This window comes from Conger conger, chromosome 3, assembly GCF_963514075.1.
Source record: "Conger conger chromosome 3, fConCon1.1, whole genome shotgun sequence".
In the NCBI taxonomy this organism is placed as follows: domain Eukaryota; kingdom Metazoa; phylum Chordata; class Actinopteri; order Anguilliformes; family Congridae; genus Conger; species Conger conger.
Genome location: NC_083762.1, coordinates 38662336 through 38684609, shown reverse-complemented (window position 1 = coordinate 38684609; position 22274 = coordinate 38662336). Strand labels below are relative to the sequence as shown.

Here is a 22274-nt window from a genome sequence, read left to right as displayed (position 1 = left end):
TCTGTAGTGTAGTGGTTGAGGTACATGACTGGGACCCACAAGGTTGGTGGTTCAATCCCTGGTGTAGCCACAATAAGATCCGCACAGCCGTTGGGCCCTTGAGCAAGTCCCTTAACCCTGCATTGCTCCAGGGGAGGATTGTCTCCTGCATAGTCTAATCAACTGTATGTCGCTCTGGATAAGAGTGTCTGCCAAATGCCATTAATGTAATGTAATGTAATGTAACTTGATGTTTGTCAGAGTGAGTGTTTTTGTGTCTCAGTGCTGCCCCTGTGGGCTGGAGCTGGGATTTCAGCGACATACAAACCCCCTGTTGTTTAATTAAACACTCCCCCATTATTGCTAATGGCCCCTGGCGGGTTTTCAGTCTATAGGGGAGCTAACTGAGGAAACACTGAATAAATGTGTCTCTCCAAGTGATATTTATACATTCTTTAAATACATTTACCTCATAATATATATATATATAATATATTAAATGTGTGGTTGTGTCTGTGTGTGTGTGCTTACACGTGTATACTGTTTGTGTCTTCGTGCTAAAAACATTACCCTTCTGGCTCTTTGACCAATATTTGGCGCTCTGTTCAGCAGTCTGTCGATTAGATACTCTCTGTTCTGTAAATGAAAACAGGAAGAGAAATCAATCTTCTTGCTCCTTTGTCACAAGGCGGTTAAAAGTGAATGGAGTGAGAATGTGAGAGAATAAATTATATACCTTTGCCTTTTGGAAAAATTTGCATTTCAAAAGCTCCGCAGCAGTAGGCCTAAAGACAAAAGGAGACAAAGACAATCAATCCACACACCAGCTACAAAGAATCCTGCTATATAACAGTGTGGCTCTAACAGCAGGTCAGGTGTACAGTACGGTAAGTGCACTTGCTAGCAGATGCCAAGGCGTCAGCACTATTTCCTCGCTCATCATGACCCTGCTGAGACCCAGTGCACACTTATGATCATCGAAGCCGAGAATGTAATTAGATAAAACGCCATAAAGGATTTAATTCAAATTTCTCAACGTTGTACTTAGCTGAATTCACTGCAAATGAGAAAGTGAAAAATTGCGGGACAGCATCCATTCGCTAATTTAACTTCATAGCGAGTTTTGATCTATCCTCGTTCCAGAGAGCAGGGATCTGGGGTCAGTGTGACACTGCACTAGACGGTTTGAGAAGTTTGTGTTGCCTTATATATTAACAGTGTCTATGCGTGTGTCACTTGTGCAAGTATGTGTGAGAGTGTTAGTGAGTGTTTGGTATGTGAGTTTGTATGTACACGTGAGTGCCTGTGTGTTTGTGTCAGTGCACGTCTGCGAGAGACTGAATGCCTGTACTGTTATTTGTGAGAATGAGTTTGTTGTGTTCATGTGTGCATCAGACCGAGTGTGTGTGTACACTCTGGGGACCAATGGGGTCATTACACATACACAAAAATGCGATGTGGTAACCAAGTGGGGACATGTAAACCAAGTGGGGACGTCCCCACTTGGCGTCATTACACATCCACTTGTGGGGTCAGTAAAGCTGGCACTGCACTAGGCAGTGTGAGCTCATAGGCTGAGGAAGCATGGTGGAGAAGTGCAGACCTCTTAGTGGGGTCTTTCTGAAGACACAGGGTTATCAGCTTCCTAAAGGACTTGCCATACTTCCTCAACATCTCTTTGTCCTCCGCACCAGTTTCCAGTGTGGGCGGGTCATTCTGCAATGTCAGCATTAGGACCTGCAAAAAGCCAAGAGGAACAGAAGAGTGCAGACTATATGCACACCCGCACACACAAGCACATGTACACATGTGCATACATACGTGCATAGATACAAGCACACATACAGTAGGCAGCCATACACTAGACCTGGGTCAAATACGTCATTGTTTTGGATTCAAATACTTCTCTGTGCTCGATTGATCTTGCCTGGTTCAACCGAGCCAAACAAGAGGACCAGAAGGCGGGGTTTGCACTTTTTGAGAGTATTTCATAGGTTCCAAGACACCAGACAAGCTCAGTTAAGCTTGGAAAAAGAATCCAAAACAATTACGAATTTGACCCAGGTCTGTTGTGCACGCATGCACGCACACAAACACACACACACACACACACACAATTGACAGACCTTATCCACTCCCCAAAATCTCTGGGTGCGATCTTGAGTACCTTCATGGGTGGGTATTTGTGGTAGGGTGCAGATCCGGTGGCTAATTCAATGGCCGTGATTCCAAAACTCCAGATGTCTGCTTTGAAGTCATAACCTCGTACCTGTGAACACACTGGTTGTGATATATCAGGAATATTGTCACTGGAGTCCATACTGAGGGCCACATGGATATTATCACTGGTGTCAGTACTGAGAAATGCCTTATGAATGTGATTACGTGTGAGTACTGAGAAATGCCTTACAAATGTGAGTACATGTGTCAGTACTTGAGATGAGCCAAACGGATTTGATTACTGGTAGCATTACTGAGAAAGGTCACATGGACATGAATATTATTTTGTCACTGTTTACCAGACCTGGGTTCAAATAGTATTTGTTTTGGATTCAAATACTTTCTGTGCTATTGATCTTGCCTGTGCATTTGAGCCTGCAAGGAGGAGCAGATGGTCAGGGTTTTTGGTATCATTAAATTTGCTCCAATACACCAGTAGAGCTTAGTCAAATGAAGATTTTGTTTTTGTTGAAGAAAGTCATTAAAAACAAATACTATTTGAACCCAGGTCTGCAGTTTACCACTTTAAGATTTGTCATGAACTCAGTTTCTACCGCACCATTCCTAGGGGTGTAACAGTACCCGTATTCGTAGCAAACCATGTGGAACTTAAATTCAAAAGTCACAAGATGGCTCTATTCCCCGATGGCTTAAATGCATACACCAACATTTTGGGGAATATCATTTTTTGATTACCCAGTTTTAACTTAAAAACCCAGACTTAAACAAGATTCATTTTTGTGCATAACATGTTAGCTTAGCATAAAGACTTTGACATTACATTACATGAATGGCATTTTGGCAGACGCTCTTATCCAGAGCAACATACAGTTGATTAGACTAAGCAGGAGACAATCCTCCCCTGGATCAATGCAGGGTTAAGGGCCTTGCTCAAGGGCCCAACGGCTGTGTGGATCTTGTTGTGGCTACACCGGGATTAGAACCACCGACCATGCATGTCCCAGTCGTTTACCTTAACCACTACGCTACAGGCCGCCCAGCCTTGAAGGCTTGAAGCCTATAGGAGTCAGTAGCCTATCTCCTTCAAAGTGAAGAAATACACCTTAAAGCAATTTCACTGGATAAATGCAACTGTAAATTCAAAACCGTGTACCATTACACCCCCAGAATTCATTGCATACTGAATAGGAAAGTAGACTGGCCCTCATTCTCCGCCTTTTTTTATTTAAAAGGCAGCCCGAAGTCAACTTTCTTCCTAGAAAGCGCTTCCTAGATCTATAAGAAATGATAGATCTCAAGATCTATAATTATAAGATCTTACAATGATAGATATCAAGATCCACATTGTGCTCTATAAAGAACTATAACTTTAAATTGATGGTCAAAGAACTGCAACATAAATCCAAGGTTACAATAGGTAAGATTTTTCTATTCAAAAATTGTTACAAAACCATTTAAAATTCCTTCCTATCATTGAAAAAGGCTCACTGACATGTTGACTCACCTTCTGCCTGTGTTTATAGACCTTAATTTTGGGTTTCAAAATATACAGTTGACAGAACGACACTCCAAAATATTGTATAGCTGTACAATAATTCAAGCTCATTGGTTCAAAATTGGTTCTAATTGCTACAGCCAATGGCGAGGGGAGGTTTCAACGTCAGTGCTTTAACAGAGAAGGGGAGGGATAAAGAGTCTTGTGGCTTGAGGGTGTTTGTTGCTGCAATTCCTCTCTTGGCCGTTAGAAATCCAAAATTACCTATTGTACCTTTAATTTCCAGTGTTTTTAATCTCTTTCGTTAATAATGACAGAAAACATTTCAAATTTCGAATGCATAATTTTTGTATTGACGTACTGTTGCTGTTCTCTTGACCATGTCTCATGTAGAATATATTCTATATAATGTCAATGAGTACTTACCGGATGAAATAAAGGCTAAATTTAAAAAAAAGATACAAAATACTGGAGTCAGTATTGTCCGGGGCCGCACAGGTATTATTATTGGTGTCTGTGTGGTGAAGGGCCACAGACTACACACACCTGTTCCATTACTTCAGGAGCCATCCAGCATGGGGTCCCCACAAAGGTCTTCCGAACTTTGTTTCGTGTCACGTCTCCTCCAGTAGCTAGAAATGAACTGACTCCAAAATCTATGAAACCAACAACAAATAAAATTCAATTGCGGCAAAAATAACCACAGCTCATTCCAAACATCAACAAACTCCATCAGCAAAAAAGGAGAGTGGTTTCAAGTTGAAGATTGAGAGGGACAAATGGATACTTAAACAGGATTTTCAACACCCAAAATTGACTTGATTAAACACCTCTGTGACCCAGTCTAGACAAAGACTGTATGCCATGAGCTTCACAAAGCTAAAGGCTTTCCTTCACAAATACTCAAATATCCCACTACAAATGGTGAATAACTTGTTTGACATTATTTCATAAGCTGTTTGCATGGCAAAGGTATAGCAATGCTCCTTATGACATTACATTACATTACAATATTGGCATTTGGCAGCTGCTCTTATCCAGAGCGATGTACAGTTTATTAGACTAAGCAGGAGACAATCCTCCCCTGGAGCAATGCAGGGTTAAGGGCCTTGCTCAAGGGCCCAATGGCTGCGCGGATCTTATTGTGGCTACACTGGGATTCGAACCACCAACCTTGCCTGTCCCAGTCATTTACTTTAACCACTACACAACAGGCCACCCCTTATTAATTGATATGCATATTTTGTTAGGTATTACTATGATATTCTCTAACCCTTGCATTTAGCTACATTCACTGATGGTCTCTAGATAACTGATTTGTGTCCCTGTAAGAATTTAGCGGGGTCTAACCTACAAGTGAACCAGCCTTGATGTGCAGAGCTAATTACCTAATTGAGCCAGGCTAATTGGTTGAAGCAAAAACCTGCAAATGCACAGGGCCTCCAAGCGTAAAATTGGCCAGCCTGGATCTAGGTCTGTAAATAAAATTGACCATCTGAAAAAAGAGCTACTTCACTCGTGCATGCATTGCAGCCCACTTTAATGCAGGGAGAGGGTGACTCTCCCCATGTTTTGTAATCAATATGACCCAAAAGGGACATGATTTATTATTGATTTATTATTATTTATTGATATTATTACTCACTTATTACTCACTCATTAACTTGGGATGTTGAAGTGAGTGCTTAAAGGTTCCAAACTGAAGAGAATACTTTGTCTCTTGTTGCATTATAAGTATACTATATACAGTATGCTCCATAATGTGTGGGCCAAACAATTGTCAACATAAGGCCCAAAATGCGGAAAAATCCACATTCAATAAAAGCTGAAAATATGAAATCTAAGCACATGTGCACTGTCTCATTACAAATCCCACATTTTGGAGTGCAGCCAAATATGTCTTCATGCCAAACATTGTGGAATATCACGTACATATTTTTTAAGAAATTAGGAATGGGGTTGCTTTATTACTCACAGAAACTCTTTTAGTCTAGGCACCCTTAATTAGGGTGGATCGCCACACACCTGTGGTGTGGTGTCATCAGCTAAGAGATTCCTATCTGTCAAAGATCAAAATCCAATTCCTCAAGTTGACATGCAATCATACTATGTAGTATATAATACATTTTAGCTCCTAGAATTAAGTGTGCTGTCAAAATGTCTTAATATATGAGCCTATTTCAGTTTGAGTGTGTTTCATTAACCAAGACAGTGCTTTGTGTGCAGTGAAGGACATTGTAGAGGTTTTCGACCTGCCAACTTTGCTTTGGCTGTCATTGGGGGCATTGTGATTCAAGCAAAAAAAATTCAATACACTTCAAGGAATCCAAAGGAACTTTATATTATATACACTCAGTGAGCACTTTATTAGGTATTTATTAGACTTATTTTTTTGGCTTGTTGGTCTTCTGTTGCTGTAGCCTATTCACTTAAAGGTTTGATGAGTTGTGTGTTCAGAGATGCTCTTCTGCTCACTGTTGTAATGTATGGTTATTTGCGTTACTGTGACCTTCTTGTCAGCTTCGAACAGGCTTGCCCTTCTCCTCTGACCTCTCTCATTAACAACATGTTTTTTCCCGCAGAACTGCTGGTCACTGGATGTTTTTGGTTTTTCGCATTCTCTGTAAACTCTAGAAACTGTTTTACATGGAAATCACAGGAGATCAGCAGTTTCTGAGATAATCAAACCACCCTGTCTGGCACCAACAATCATTCCACAGTCAAAGTCACTTAGATCACATTTCTTCCCCATTCTGACTTTTGGTCTGAACAACGACTGAACCTCTTGACCACGTCGGCATGCTCTTATGCATTTAGTTATTGCCACATGATTGGCTGATTAAATATTTCCATTAACAAGCTGGTGTGCAGGTCAACCTAATAAATTGCTCACTGAGTGTATATTATATAACAGCAATATTATATTTTCCAGCTATACATACACATTCATTTTATAACATTCACAATTTGAAACATAAATATCGGTTTGCAAGGCACTGAAGAATATTTGTATTACATTAATTAAATGGCCCTGATAAAAGATAACTGCTGGATTAAATGCATTGCTTATAAAGCCAAGAAATAAATCGTTCACCGTGAATGTTTAGTATAATGTCATTCACCCACCTGCAATCTGGACTGAACCATCCTCTCCTAGAAGAATGTTCCCAGCTTTTACATCCCTGAGGACAGAAACACGCATGCACACACACACCCACACACACACACACACACACACACACACACACACACATACACACAGAAAACAGTTCAGGTAACATACCTATGTCCCAAACAGTGAAGTGTGCTGCATTGAACTGTATAGCTTAATTAGTCTGTACAGAACAAATAATGTTACCTATAACAAAAGCAGCTTTTCAACTTGAAATAGACAGCAACCTCAACCTCATTTCATTACATTTGTTTGATAAAAGGCATGGATTTATCTGAATATTTGATTGACAAGTACTCCTGCAGCCTCCTCTTAAAATGTAGCATTCTCTTTTGTTCTCATTACAGTAGAGAATGTAAATAATTTGAGTAAAATCACTGTTTCAAAACAGTTGCAAAACTGCATTTAGATGCAGTAAACCTTTGTATCAACAGTAGTACCAGCTCTGAATGTAATGCCCAATAAAGGCTTGTGAACAAACATCAGAAAATCATAACTGTAAAATAACATAATCCTATCACAACACAATTAGGGAATACTTATGGAAACAAATGGAATCCGTTGAGCTGGAAACTGACAAGGCACAAATCTTCCCTTTAAACCATAATTATGCTAAACTTATTTTTCGTTTGCTCAATTCGCAAAGAAATATTCTTTCTTAATGATCGATATCCATAGAAATACCGATTAGCCGACCCGTTTCGCAATACTGTACTGTGCATCATAAAGAGGCGAGATAATTTGCATCCAGATTATCTGCATCGCCTTTTCATGTTTTTGAGAGCTGATATGCAGGTTTGCTGTTGTGTAGCCTAATGATCGATGCGTGTTGTGCAAAACAAATTACGTCCAAATGTGGGCAGTGAACCGAGGAGCTATTGCGGCACTCTGTCTCACTTAGTAAACGCTTCCTTCTAAATGCATCATAATTACTTGTGTTGACAAGCATTTTTTTCTAAATAATCTCCGATATCATAATTGATAACAAACCTGTGTTCATTTGTGAAAACAGTGTCCACAGCAGCAAAGATAACACTGACATACAGTGAGTTCCGCAAGTATTCGGACAGTGACACAATTTCACAGGGCTTCCTTTACGATTCATAGGGGTGCAAATACCCTCAAATTAAAGTGCAGACTCGGGTAGGGATGACAGCCCATTAAAATTGTGTCAATATCCAAATACCTACGGACCTCACTGTACAAAGACATAGACATACTGTAGGTGTCTGTGCAAGAGTACTCTCATTCTGTTCAAGTCACATTCAGAGAATAAACCTAATGTCAAAATACTTTCATATGCTGTATATTTCATGGACAGTCCTGGTATTACCTGCATGTAGGGCTACTAAAGGGAATAATGTATTGAAGTGATTCATACATTTAATGAAATTCATACAGATACCAGGATCCACTGAACATATCAGAATACTTGCTATTTGCTGACAGACTTCTGTAAAAGCTGAAGGCACTCTCAAGACCACTGTTCACATTAAGTAAAGTGAAGCTACAAAAAGCCATAGAATACCATTACCTGTGGATCTGCCCATTTCTATGCAGGTAATCCAGGCCTTCTAATACCTCTTTCAAAATGGTGGCTATGATAGGTTCATCCAGGACTCCATTGTTGTTCTCTCCGCCGGTGACCGTGTGTTTGATTACATCCAACATGGACCCTTAAAGGAAACACTTGCATTTAGTTCCCAAGCTTTGTGGCTGTCCTTCCAGGCCCTGTACATTCAAAAATATTTCCTCTCTTTAAACCGAACAGTAATATCATAGGAAACAAAATAACAATTTGTTTTATGTGATAACAGCTAAACATGAAAAATGAAAAGAAACTGCTTCGGATATCTTGGCCCAACCGACTCAGGTAGCAGGTGCAATGAACAGGACGTGAGGTAATTCTTCTAGAACTAGTAATATAAAGGTAGGGCTTTGGGCAGTTGCTTGTCCGACTGTCACATTTAGCAGTGCCTAGAAAATGCCGTATTAGCATATTGCCTGTGCCAAGAAATGATTATACAGGCAATACCGAACATTTTATAAATGTATTACACTGCTGAAATTCTGAATCCATTCAAGCATTAAAAGCTGTAATTATGTATTGCTTTACAAAAGGAACAGCTGAAGAAAAGTTGAAAAAATAGAGACCAGGTTTAAATATCCATATAGAACTGAACACTACCAGTTTTACATATCCATACAGGACTGCACACTACCAGTTTTCTATATCCATACAGAACTGCACACTGTACCAGTTTTACATATCCATCCAGAACTGTACACTGTACCAGTTTTACATATCCAAACAGATATGTTTATTCACACAGTTATTTTCAGTTATAGACAATGATGAGATACAAAGCTCCTGAGCTTCATGCTGCAAGCCTGTAACACCCCTATAATCTAAAATGTACAATTGTGCCAAAAATTGAATTTCCCATGGGTCATATCTCAGCCAATGTTATTAGTAATATTTATCTTCACAAAAAGAGCTCTCGGATGACTCTCATTTAAAAATAAAGTGACACAAAGGATATGTTTTATCTATCATATATAATACTGCTGTCAAACTCACTTTGCCCAATGCCAGCCAGAAGCAGATGGGCTCCCCCACTGAGCCGAATTCTGGTCAAGGTTTCTTCCTGTTAGTCAGGGAGGCCTAGGCTTGGTCTGAGCGGGCCTCAGGCCTGGGTTCTTTGTAAAGCTGCTTTGTAACAATTTGTGTTGTAAAAAGTGAATTGAATGTTTAATTCTGGTGATATGACCACCCAAAAATGGTCCACAGTGAAATAAAAAATAATTTTTAAAGTAAATAAGATTAAAGTAAATACATGCGCTTTAAGGCCAGATATGAATTCTACATACAAATGTAGGCTACTACTCGAAATACATGTACAAATCTACATGTACGGCTCTTCCTTACAAAGTTATGGACCTCAAAAAATCACACTTGGTGCCACGATGCATTTTTTATTGCAACACCCAGTGAACTTTCAATGGCTCTACCAGCAAAACAAAACAAAACAAATTTTCAGGAGTTTTATATCTCTTCATTGTCTACCAAAACAAAAAAGAAAAAATCCACCTCCTGGAGTTGGCATGGAATGCCTCATACAGAACTGCAAACACAAACAAGAGAATCTTGAGTAGGTTGCATTATGTGTTGGAACGTGAATACGTTTTGAATGAATAATGTTATGTATTAGCAACTATATTGTTTGGACCCACTTTTTTTTAACTTTACCATATAAACACCACATATTTTTATATAACTTATTTGTTGGAAGTCAATGAACATTAACTACTGTATGTGCACAGCACAGGTCCAATAGAAGTTACTGTATTAGCCTGTAAACATTTCATTGCAAATGTTTAGTAAATAGCATATACACTTTTCAGGCCTTCACTAGCCACAATGCACAAAGGCTGAACTTTTGTAAATCGGAATTATGCTCACATTGTATTTCACTACTTAGTCATTATTCACACATTTTTACCAATTTCACCTTCAAATTCGCAGTGTGTATACACACACAATGCATGAACACACACAAAGCCAAGGATGGAGAGCCCACAAAGCAGAACTCAGTCTGCCTCAACGACCAGTCCAAAAATCAAGAAAATGTTACTCGTAAAATATGAGTGCCCAGATATGGACAGAAAATGTAATATCGGTGCAATATTCTTGTGATGATAAAGTGTTGAACACAAAGGATTTCAAGGCTTTTAAACGCTGTGCCGCTCCAAGTGCTTTCGAGATATCAATCTGCATTTCCAGTCTCGCTCATTGTTTCCACTTCTACTTCCTAAGTGTTCTTCAGACATCAATCGACTAATTCAAACTTTAATTACAATGACACTAGAAAGCCATGTCTATGGCAAGTTATATATGGTTAGTGACAAAATAAATAGTTAATTCAAATGTGAAAACGGCAAAGGCAAAGGCAAAAGCTTACCTCCACTTAGAAGTTTCATGACTAGCCACAGCTCATCTTTTACAACAAATGAGGTGTAGTATGTGACAACATTGGGATGGCTGCACTGGCTCATTGCTTGAATCTCTTTCTGCATTGAGAAAGGAGAATGTATTTCATTTCACAGGACTCTGTTCAACCTAGGCTCAATGACGCTTGGTTACTTGAGTTTTTCTATTTCTTACACATTGGGCCTCATGCAAGAACATTTATCGTACTTTTTTAGTACAACGGGCTCATACAAGGGTGCCACTACAAACTCACCTTCAGTCAAAATATCTGTTATAATACAGTATATACCGTTCTGTAGGTGGGTTCCTTCAGAGAGATGACAAATGGGATTAACAGCAACAAGGGATGACTGATACCTGATTTCTGGCGAAATATAATATGGCAAATAAACCTGGTGGAAAAGTTGATACATTTTCTCTTTTTTATCCTGAAATCCTGGAAGTGTCACCTCTCCCACACTAGGGAGTCACACGATGTGTGAGTGAGATTATGTGAACTCATAGCCCACATTCCTCAATTTTTACGTGGGCAGAGCCCCGCCTCACTTTGTCTATATAAGGAGCATGATCCAGTTTTTGGCAAGTGATTAATCTGCCCTTTATAGCAGAGCGGGTAGCGCAGTTATCCGAGATGATACAATGATTGATTCACTAATGAAATCGTAGTTCACATTTATGAAATGGAGTAAGGCCAAATTTAATTAATCAGAAAATTTGACACAAGACGCATCCAATCATCCTAGACTGTTCAAGCGATTTATTTGAAATAGGACCCAGGTCGGGACCACTCGTAAATGCTGTTCCTACAGAAGACAAAATCTACATCTAAAAGATAAAATTGTTGAATGTGCCAAGTTCTCTTAAATCACTCGTTTTAAGAGATTTAAGCAATTTAAGAACAGATCTGTTCATATGAGTGGTTCTTACATGAGGCCCATTGATTATTATTCATTTCAACAAGCAGTGCATGTAATTTCTATCTAAGAAATTAGCAAAGTTTCAGAACTTGGGGTGGAGGCCCCACACTCTTTGCAGTGTTACTGAACAGAATGCGAAGCATCTGAACTCTGAACCGAACATTTCGAAAGAGGTAGTATGAACCGCTCTTCAGATTCCTGTAATGTGGTTTCTGTTGCAAATTGGCCTGCTGAGATAGGTACTGAGGGTCACTTTCTGTTAAATTTTACAGTAGTATCGCTTATACATTCACTACATTACAAAGAACGAGGATTCATTATACAAAACCTACATCACAAACCAGGGATCAGCAACTCACAGTCCTCGAGGGCCGGGAACTCCTGGTTTTGGGGCCAGAGTTGCTGATCCCTGTCATAAGCAGACACCATTTTCCCACCTGCCTGCCACTGTGTGTGAAATGATGTGACCGATGTGAAAGATGCTCAGATATACACTCACTGAGCACTTTATTAGGTAAATCTGTACACCAGCGTGTTAGTGCAAATATTTAATCTGCAAATCATGTGGCAGCAACTAAATAAGCATGCTGACATGGTCAAGAGGTTCAGCTGTTTTCAGACCAAATGTCAGAATAGGGAAGAAATTAGTGACTGTGGAATGATCGTTGGTGCCAGACAGGGTGGTTTGAGTATCTCGAAAACTGCTGATCTCCTGGGATTTTCAGACACAACAGTCTCTAGAGTTTGCAGAGAATGGTGCAAAAAATAAAAACATCCAGTGAGCAGCAGGAAAAAACGCATTGTTAATGAGAGACATGAGAGCAGAATGGCCAGACTAGTAAAAGCTAACAGGAAGGTGACAGTAACGCAAATACATTACAACAGTATGCAGTAGAGCATCTCTGAACACACATTGCCTCAAAACCTTTAAACCTCTAAGTGGACAGGCTACAGCAGCAGTCTAAGTCTAATTAATACCTAATAAAGTGCTCAGTGAGTGTACACGCCGTCTGGAGTTTCAACCAACATGCCTCCATTTTAATATAGTACATGGAGGCACAGTTACTTGGCCAGGGGGATGTTCACCAACAAAAAGGGCCATCCCCAGCCCTGTCACACTGTGTCTGTGAGCAGTTCCTATTCTATGCACAATGATAAACACACAACAAGGGAACAGGGGATTAAATAAGCATGAAAGGCCCTGAGGTATCTACAGAGAACAGAAGCCCGCCTTTATCGCGCTGCTCACCAGCAGCTCGTCCATGCTGGCCTGGCACTTCTCCAGGTTTATCCGCTTCACGGCCACGCGCTCCTGCCGGGGGGAGCAGAGAGCGGCCTGCACCACGGCTGTAGCCCCGCTGCCTGGAACCAGCAGCATAGAGTCTGCATTACACCGACGGCCATTACGCATCTCACAGTGCTCTGCCTGAGACACTGTGCTGCATGGGTGGATATCCCTGCATTACAACAGTGCCTGAGACACTGTGCTGCATGGGTGGATATCCCTGCATTACAACAGTGCCTGAGACACTGTGCTGCATGGGTGGATATCCCTGCATTACAACAGTGCCTGAGACACTGTGTTGCATGGGTGGATATCCCTGCATTACAACAGTGACTGAGACACTGTGCTGCATGGGTGGATATCCCTGCATTACAACAGTGACTGAGACACTGTTGAATAGGTGGATATGCACGTATCACAACAGTGACTGAGACACTGTGCTGCATAGGTGGATATCCCTGCATCACAAGAGGGGCTGAGACACTGTGTTAAATAGGTGGCTATAACCTGCATCACAAGAGGGGCTGAGACACTGTGTTAAATAGGTGGATAACCCTGCATCACAAGAGGGGCTGAGACACTGTGTTAAATAGGTGGATATCCCTGCATCACAAGAGGGACTGAGACACTGTGTTAAATAGGTGGATATCCACACATTACAACAGTGACTGAGACACTTTGCTTCATTGGTGGATACCCCTGCATCACAAGAGGGACTGAGACACTGTGTTAAATAGGTGAATACCCCTGCATCACAAGAGGGACTGAGACACTGTGTTAAATAGGTGGATATCCACACATTACAACAGTGACTGGCGAAGTGAACATAATATCACACAGGTAGCAAACTGCACATCTCAACAGTGACAGAAGAACTTACCATAGATAGTACTACAGACTAACCAGATGTTCAAGTCACCATTCTCATCATCAAAAGCTCTGCCTCTCTGAAATTTGCGACCAAGTAAAACAAAATTGTGATGGAATCATACGTACTGTAATACTAACCAGAGCCACCTGAGTAAGGGGAGACTGAAGAATGCACAACCAACCCTCTGGTTAGTCTTACCTGTTTACACTGAAGGCTAAACACACATGACAACAGTGACTGAAACACTTACATTTATATTCTCCAGAAAAAAAGAGAAAGTATTACAAAATGAAACAGGGATAAAGTGTGAGATAGTATTATTATTTGGTGTTATGTCAAACCTAACCGTTTGTTTGTTTGTTTCATTTAGCCTACATGCCTTTTATGATTTACAGTATACTTATGTCATCAAGCTTTTTATGTTGCATTGACTTGCTGGTTATTTTCATAATGGGTTTATAATTCCACACAATAGGAACAATACACAAATGTATATTATCTACATCACATAATAGTGTAAATTAAGATTACAGAATAGGAATGCCTAAATAATGGCTGAATAGTCACATAGGAAAGTTCAGGACTGAAAGCAGTTCTTTAAAATGGCCCCAGAATGCAGAGCTGTAAAACACTGAGGCAGAGGAGCTGTTGTCAGCAGACTGCACTGTACAATGTGGGCTAAATATTCACAGTGAGGAAGACCAAATGAAACTGCATGCCATGCCAACTGCAGGTGGCAGAAAAAGGAGTTGGGAGCCATTATCGGCCCAAATTACAAAGAAGAGCATGTGTACGAATGGCTTTGCCAGGCAGGCCAGCTATTGACTGTACAATGAATATTAATGTCAAAGAGCTTGTGTTTATTGCCGAGAAATGAATTTTTCCTGTAGCAACATGTTTTGAGGCAAAACACGCCACCAGATGTCTCAGGCTGATTAAAGGCATACTATGCAGGATTTTCACATTGAAAATATTATAAAACAAACATGCTCAGTCATTACTATGATACACTGACAAACTGTGTCTGTGTTCACTTCTCCCCAATACCTTGTTTATGTACTTGTATTTGTTATTCTAATAATGCTATTTCAGGGCGAGGGCCTTTTTTTCTGTGTTGTATCTGAAAAGCATGTGTTCAATACGCTGAACTTGTACACTCTATGGTCCAATAGAAGGAGGAAGTGCGAGAGACGTGTATGGATTGACTACTACAGCGCTGAGCTGGGTTTGCGAGATATAGCCTTGTGGCTAACAATTAAGCAAGTGGCTGCCCAGCGTTGGTAAAATTAGGTAGCTGCGGTTATTAGCAAACTAAATTCCGTTTTGTACATCAGCTGGCTGGCCAATATAGCTGGGTCCCACTGCACAGTACTACTGCTTATATTTTCAGGAGATTCTACCAGCTTATTTCCTATCCTGGGCAGAGAGCTTGTACCTAAATCCAAAACACTCCCAAACTTTTAAAGACTTGATGTGTTTGTGAGTTTATTTGACAGAACTGTGCTCCTTCCAGGCAGGCTAGAGCAGACTGAAATTCACTGGTGTTAGCAGCAGGGGCTAGTGTTGGTTCATTCAATCACCACTACCTTTTAGTTAAAGTAAAGTTAGCTGACCTGTAACTTTTCTGCATATGTTTTTTTCCTGGATATGTCAGTCAAGCATTTTGGAATACTTTTAACTGTCTGACTGCTATGAATGCAGCTATTACTGCATTTCCCAGTGAAATAGCTAGCTACTAAAGCTAGCTACCATATTAGACTGTGGCTACCAATCATATTAGGCTGTGATTTCTTAGCTCATTACTGTCATGGCTATCACATTTTAGTCTGCAATGGAGCTGCAAACTACCAAAAGAAATCTTTTGGGTGTAGGTGGGGTTGCGAATGTAGACCTTTTTGTATGTAAACACAGGAGCAAAGCACGGAAAGAAATGCTGCAGAGTATGCCTTTAAATCTTTATGATAACCATCGCTGAATCTGGGTGAATTCATGTACAATTCATATTCAAGTACAACTAATTTTAGTAAAACGATGTTTGTCAAATTGGCTGCAAGAAAAAGATCCACAGATGAATATGCAGACAAGAAAAGTAAACTGTAAACTAAAAAATAATACAGTTATTGCTGCTTTATTAATGATTAAATGGATTCAACTAAATAAGAAAATATTTCACCAAAACCAGGTTTCACAATTATGGGCACCCCTAGCAATGATGATGACTGTGAGTTTTTTCCCATCATTTGTTGGGAATTTTGACCATTTGACCAACCCTCCATGCAAAACTTTGCAAGATCATTGATATCTTTGCGCTTGTGCTTATAGACCCCTCTTCAGTGCAGAGCACATATTTGTGATGGTATTTAAGCCTGGAGACTAAGATGGCTATTGCAGAACATGGATGTTAACCATTTCTGTGTGGATTTATGTTTAGGTGGTATGGTGTTTATGGCCAAAAGCTTCAATTTTGGTCTCATCTGACCATATACTCTCTTCCAATCATAATTCCAATGACGTTTGGCAAACTCCAGAACCTTGATCCTGCCTCCCTCACCATGTTCCTCACTGTACTTGCGTCCTCTTCCTGGCAAGTTTGCAACCATTCCATATGTTTAACATTTGTGTGGTATCTTTGACCTTTTTGTTGCACACAGTACCAGACTTTTGAAGGTAACTTTGTACTGATGGTACTTTGGCTTTTCCCATGGCGATGGATTCTGTATTGGTTTTGATTGGTATATTGATCGGTTTTGTATGATCGTTACCTCATTTTCATACACAATAGTTCCTTGAGACTGATTCACTAAATTCAGTAAATTCGTTTTGATTTTATTCACAATAACTGCTAGGGGTGGCAATAATCTTGACACATGATTTTCAGAAAAAAAGGATTAACACATGAGAATAATGTATTGAAATAAAAGTATATGGTTTTCCCATATGTTTGAACATAAACAACACAGATAATAATATATATTTTATTATATGCAACCTTTTTTCTTCATTATTTTTTTGCTGTATATAACTCAACCTGCACTCACTATAAGAGTATCTCTTTCAAATGTATCAATTGGATACGTCTGTTGTACAATTATTCCATATTCAATATTAATTGCTGGAATAAAATGTATTTGTAAACGTAGAGGGTAATTGATACATTTGTATTAATGGAATTACGACAATCTGACAATCTGAACGAAACACTTTTCATAAAGGCGATTCTCCTAAACGCCAGCAGAGGACACGAAAGTTCCAGAAACATGGCAAGAAGCGCCATGGTGATGAAATTATTTCGTGTTAAGCGCGCTTCACAAATAATCCGAAATCAAAATTAAAGAACGAAATGACCAGTGATATCTACTGTATGGTATGCTGTTTGCCCAAATTAGCCAAGCTACAACAACGTCATAATTTCAAATGAGCGAATTTCCAATAGGCTACATTTAAAGATACTCGGAAAACATTTTAAGCGTATTATAATAATAGCTAGGCCTATTTAATTGTGTAATAATTTAACAATAACAGATTCTGCATACATTATAGGTTACAGCAGGCTATCCCGGCTAACGTTACAGACAAGTTATGCACAACAAATCTGTTAGACATCATAGCTAGTTATTTTAGTGCTAAATCAAAGTTACAATATTCTGTAGTCTGCTTGACAAAGGGGTACATTAAATACAAACAATATTTAGCTAATTCCATAAGCATTATTTAGCTAAAAATTTGTCCAATTACATTTCTATAGACAGCTACTGTAACTTACAGTAGCTTATTGGATACGTGCCATAGAAGAGCATGCTTCGGAAAAAAAACGGCAACTTATCTGTAACGTTAATGCGAATATCTGTGGGAAAATGACAGGTTATTTCCTAAGCAAAATTAGCCTATTTCGTGTTTCTGACACGTCCTAACTGTTCCAGCTGTCATCTAAAACGAGTCAAATAATGCGGCTTGCCGCATTACACTGTAATTTACAGAACAGGTCGGCTTCAGCATCGATAAAGCCGGTAGGCCATCATCGTCATTTTATTGATAACCACCGGACTTTTAAAGTAAGACATAATTACACCAGTCGAGCTTGTAGGTAATGTAATGACTAACCGATAACCTCCTGGAGCTCATAGGACTCCCGGGTAATTGGCCAGCTTGTTGTCGGCACTGGTTGCGGATTTTGGACGTATACCGGAGATATGGTCGTCTCCGCCATGATGCTGCTGCTCAGCTATTGAGCTAGTAGGCTACTTGGCTAGCTAGATAGCGCCCTCAGACAGTATCAACAATTTCCCTCCACCTCCTCAGGCTAGTGCAGTGTCAGCTGCTGTCAGGCTCACAGTTATGTGGACTCACTACTAGCCGATATGCATTCATCCATAAAATGTGTCAGGGCAATGATGCAGCGTGTATCCCACGGATCAATTCATTATTATTTTATATCTTATTTGTTATACATTGAAATGATTTGCATGATTTAGCCTATTTAAGTCGGCCAAGTGTTTTGTAATAATCGGTATGTCCGTAGCCTATTACTGATCATTAATTTGATCGCCACCATAATTAAAACCAAATAAAACAATGTATTAGAAAAACTCATATTAACTTTTAAAATGTGGGTCTAAAGTAAATATGATTTACGTGAACTGGTGATAGGCTATTGATATTGAACTAGTTATGAAATGGACGATATATTCTGAACTTCCATTTATGCTCAAATTGTAGCCTATATGAGGTGGCAACAAGCTCAATTTCAGCCTTTTGATCTCTTTCAAAACTGTTTTGTTTGAGATGGATACTGACTGCAGAAAGCAAGTAAAACAGAAAAAGTGTTAGGTGCATTAAGTACCAATATCAATGTTGGCCAGTAGAGGGCATTGTTGCATTTTTATGCCAAGGAAAACCTTTATTTTGAATCTTGTCTGGCTTTATTTTGTGTGTGAAAAATTCATCTAAAACATTCTTTTCATGTATGGCAGTGTGTTACTCAAAATTTAAGGTTGCATTGTGATAAGCAATGTGATCATTAACTAGGTTATATTTGCAATAAATATATGCCCTTGTTCGTTTACAACACAGGCCATAAGTATTTGAACAGTGGTATCATTTCTGTTCTTTTGGTTCTGTACTGCAGCACAATGAACTTGAAACAAAACAATGAGGCTCTGTGCAGACTGTCACCTATAATTTGAGGATATGATTTACATCCATATTAGGGGATCTGGCACAACCAGGACCAGAGTTGTGCCAATGACAACAGTCAAGGACATCATTCTGAGAAATTTAAATAATAATAAAAAAGCAAGCAGAGATACAGGCCAAACAGCAGGCTTACCAAAACAACTGTTTTGGAACATTATTAAAGGCATACTATGCAGGATTTTCACCAACATAATAAAACAAACATGCTCAGGCATTACTTTGACACACAGACAACCTCTATCTGTGTTAAGTTCTGCCCAATACCTTGCTTTTCTGCTGATTCTAGAAACTGGTCAAGATGTTTATGGGCTTGGCCCTTTTTTATTTCTGTGCTATCTGAAAGGCATGTGTCCAATACACTGAACTCATACTCTCAGAAAAGCTTCCAGCACTACCTGGTTGACCAGCTAATACCCAGCTAGACCAGCTTATAAGCAGCTTGACCAGCAAAATTTCCAACCTGGTCAAGCTGACGTAGCTGGATATTACTGGCGTGTTTGCTGGTTTTGCGAGAGATAGACTTGGTGGCTATCCGTTAAGCAAGTGTCTGGCCAGCGTTCAGTAACATTAGGTAGCTTCTGCTATTAGCAAATTCAATTCCATTTTTTAAGTTTGCTAGCTGGCTATGATAGATGGGTCCCAGTACTACTGCTTATATTTTCAGGAGATTCTACCGCTGTGTGTCCTTTCCTGGACAGGGGGCTCATGCCAAAATCCAAAAGTCTCCCGGACATTCTGAAGATTTGAGATTTCTGATAAAAATAAAAGCGACAATGAATTGATGAGTTTCTGAGTATGCCTGCTTACAGAATTGTGCAATGCTTCTTTCTACGCAGACGAGATGGACAGTAGTATGCAATAGCCTAGTCCTATGGTGTTACAAAGCTGCCAACAGCTAGCCAGAATCATTTTGGGGGTGTAGATGGGGTTGAGGATGGGAGCTGTACTTTTTTTTTTTTTGTCTAAACACAGGAGGGAAGCAAGGAAAGAAATCCTGTATGTATGCCTTCAAAAAGAAAGAGAGCACTTGAATATGTTTGGATCTATACTTTGCTGTGGGATGAAGCACTTTCCAATTAGTGTGGAGGCATTAGATTTAAATTGAGCAGATAAGACACTTGTCTACACTTCAGAATTAATTCTTCTTATAAATGAAGCCTTGCTCTTGCTATCACTCTGATACAAGTCAGTCTTGGCCTCTTCTGTCCACAAGACCGTTTTCCAGAACTCTGCATGCTCTTTTACTACTTTGCAAACTGTAACCTGGCCATCCTGTTTTTGCAGTGGCTTGCATCTTGCAGTATAGTCACTTTAGATTTGCTTGTGAAGTCTTGTGCGGAGACTATCACTGACACATCCACACCTGCCACCTGAAGAGTGTTTCTGATCTGTCAGACAGGTGTTTGGGGGGTTTTCTTCATTGTGGTGATAATTATTCAGTCATCAATTGTCTTCCTTGGCCTACAGGAACCTGCCCCTTTGCAATTACTGAGCTCGCCAGTGCTCTCTTCTGATGTTCCAAACAATGTATTTTGTTAAGCCTATTGCTTGGCCTATGTCTCTAACAGTTTTTTAATATTTATCAGCCTCATAATTCTTATTTGCTTCTTTGACTGTCATTGGCACAACACTGGTCCTCATGTAAACAAATGCCAATAACAGACGCCAAAGGCAATCAAAAACTTGCCTACCACTGTCGGAACAGCAGAATCCCTCCCCCTATTTCGACGCAGACTCAAAACCCATCTTTTCAAACTCTACCTTAGTCCTCCCTCCTGATTTCCCCTGCCCCTCCTTTCTGATATCCCTATCCTTGTCTAACCCCCCCCCCCAAAAAAAAAAAAAAAAATTGCACTTATGATGACGACAATGTTTAGAACAGCATTTCATGTGTATTTTGCTAGTTCTGGATGTGATACTTTGACTTATGGTAGAACCTATGCACTTGTAAGTCGCTTTGGATTAAAAGCGTCTGCCAAATGACAAAAATGTAAAATGCAAATGTAGAATCAAGCCTAGAATACACCTGACTAATCAGAAACAGCTTAGAAGCCAACTGTCCAATTACTTTTGGTCCCCTAAAATGGAGTATATGTATAAAAAGGGATGTGATTCCTACCCGGATCACCCAATATGGATGTAAATACCCTCAAATTACAAGTGACAGTCTGAACATTCACCTCATATTCATTGTTTCACGTCATATCCAATAGGCTGGAGTACAGAGCCAAAGGAACAGAAATTGTACCATTGTCCAAATACTTACAGACTGCACTGTACATTTAATTGGATGGAATAGATTAACTTCTAACTTTATTTGTTTGATTTGCCCTGTAATTTATTAAACATACACCAGTCCTTTTTGTACATTTAATTGTAGGTCCAAGAGGTTATCTTGAGAGCTAACTTTGGTTTCATGCACCAAAAGATTATTCAAATACATACAGTATACATGTTTTTTCATACTTCTGTACTCTTTTCTTCAAATTACATTATTTGTGTTTTAAATGGGCTTTACATATAGCCATATTAACGGCTTGTATTTTGTTTGTCGGCAAAACCTAATATCTAGAATAGTATGGGTTTAAATCTATATTGGAAAGGCATAATAAGCTACCTGAATAAAATTGAGGCAATCCAAATATTACATCCAGCATTAAAAGATTCAATATTGTGGAATCCATACAATCAAAAAAACACAATAGCATTTGCACAGGCAAGTTATGTAGGCTTGCTCTACAAATAACAGCTGAAGACACTGGGTGGCACAGGTTCCAAAGTTTTTTTTTAATTATTATTATTATTATTATTATTATTATTATTATTGAAGTAGGCTAATTAATGTTCATTAATCCCTTACAAAGAATTATATTTTAAACCAAATTGGAACTACATATAAGTGTTCATACATCTGTATTTATAAAATCAAGAATTGGTGCAAAATAAAACAACGCATGCCTTTATATTGCCACACATGGCTTTATATTGACTTTTTATTATGTAAAACAGATCTCGCTCTGGACGTGCATGAAGCGACAATATAGTTAGGCGCGTGCAGTTGACGTGTATACCTTTTGTAAGTTGATTGCAATACATATGTGTGACAGTTTAATGAACCAATCACTGGTCCAGCATTGGATGACGTCCGATACAGTCTACTTCCCCATTACATTGAAAATCGAGAGAAAAG

The 22274-nt window shown here is 39.4% G+C and overlaps 1 protein-coding gene across 1 annotated transcript in view; it reads right to left on the bottom strand.

The window, feature by feature from the left end:
* stk39 (serine threonine kinase 39) overlaps positions 1 to 18105 on the bottom strand; it is a 71957-nt gene extending 53852 nt beyond the window's left edge. The window contains exons 1-10 of the mRNA XM_061235706.1: positions 17993 to 18105; positions 12985 to 13097; positions 10790 to 10898; positions 8362 to 8503; positions 6782 to 6837; positions 4202 to 4311; positions 2147 to 2248; positions 1583 to 1716; positions 716 to 764; positions 550 to 615 (exon numbers count right to left, since the gene is read on the bottom strand). Coding sequence (XP_061091690.1) covers positions 550 to 615; positions 716 to 764; positions 1583 to 1716; positions 2147 to 2248; positions 4202 to 4311; positions 6782 to 6837; positions 8362 to 8503; positions 10790 to 10898; positions 12985 to 13097; positions 17993 to 18098 — 987 coding nt within the window. The 5' untranslated portion in view covers positions 18099 to 18105. The remainder of the gene's footprint in view (positions 1 to 549; positions 616 to 715; positions 765 to 1582; positions 1717 to 2146; positions 2249 to 4201; positions 4312 to 6781; positions 6838 to 8361; positions 8504 to 10789; positions 10899 to 12984; positions 13098 to 17992) is intronic.
* Between the last annotated feature and the right edge of the window lie 4169 nt (positions 18106 to 22274).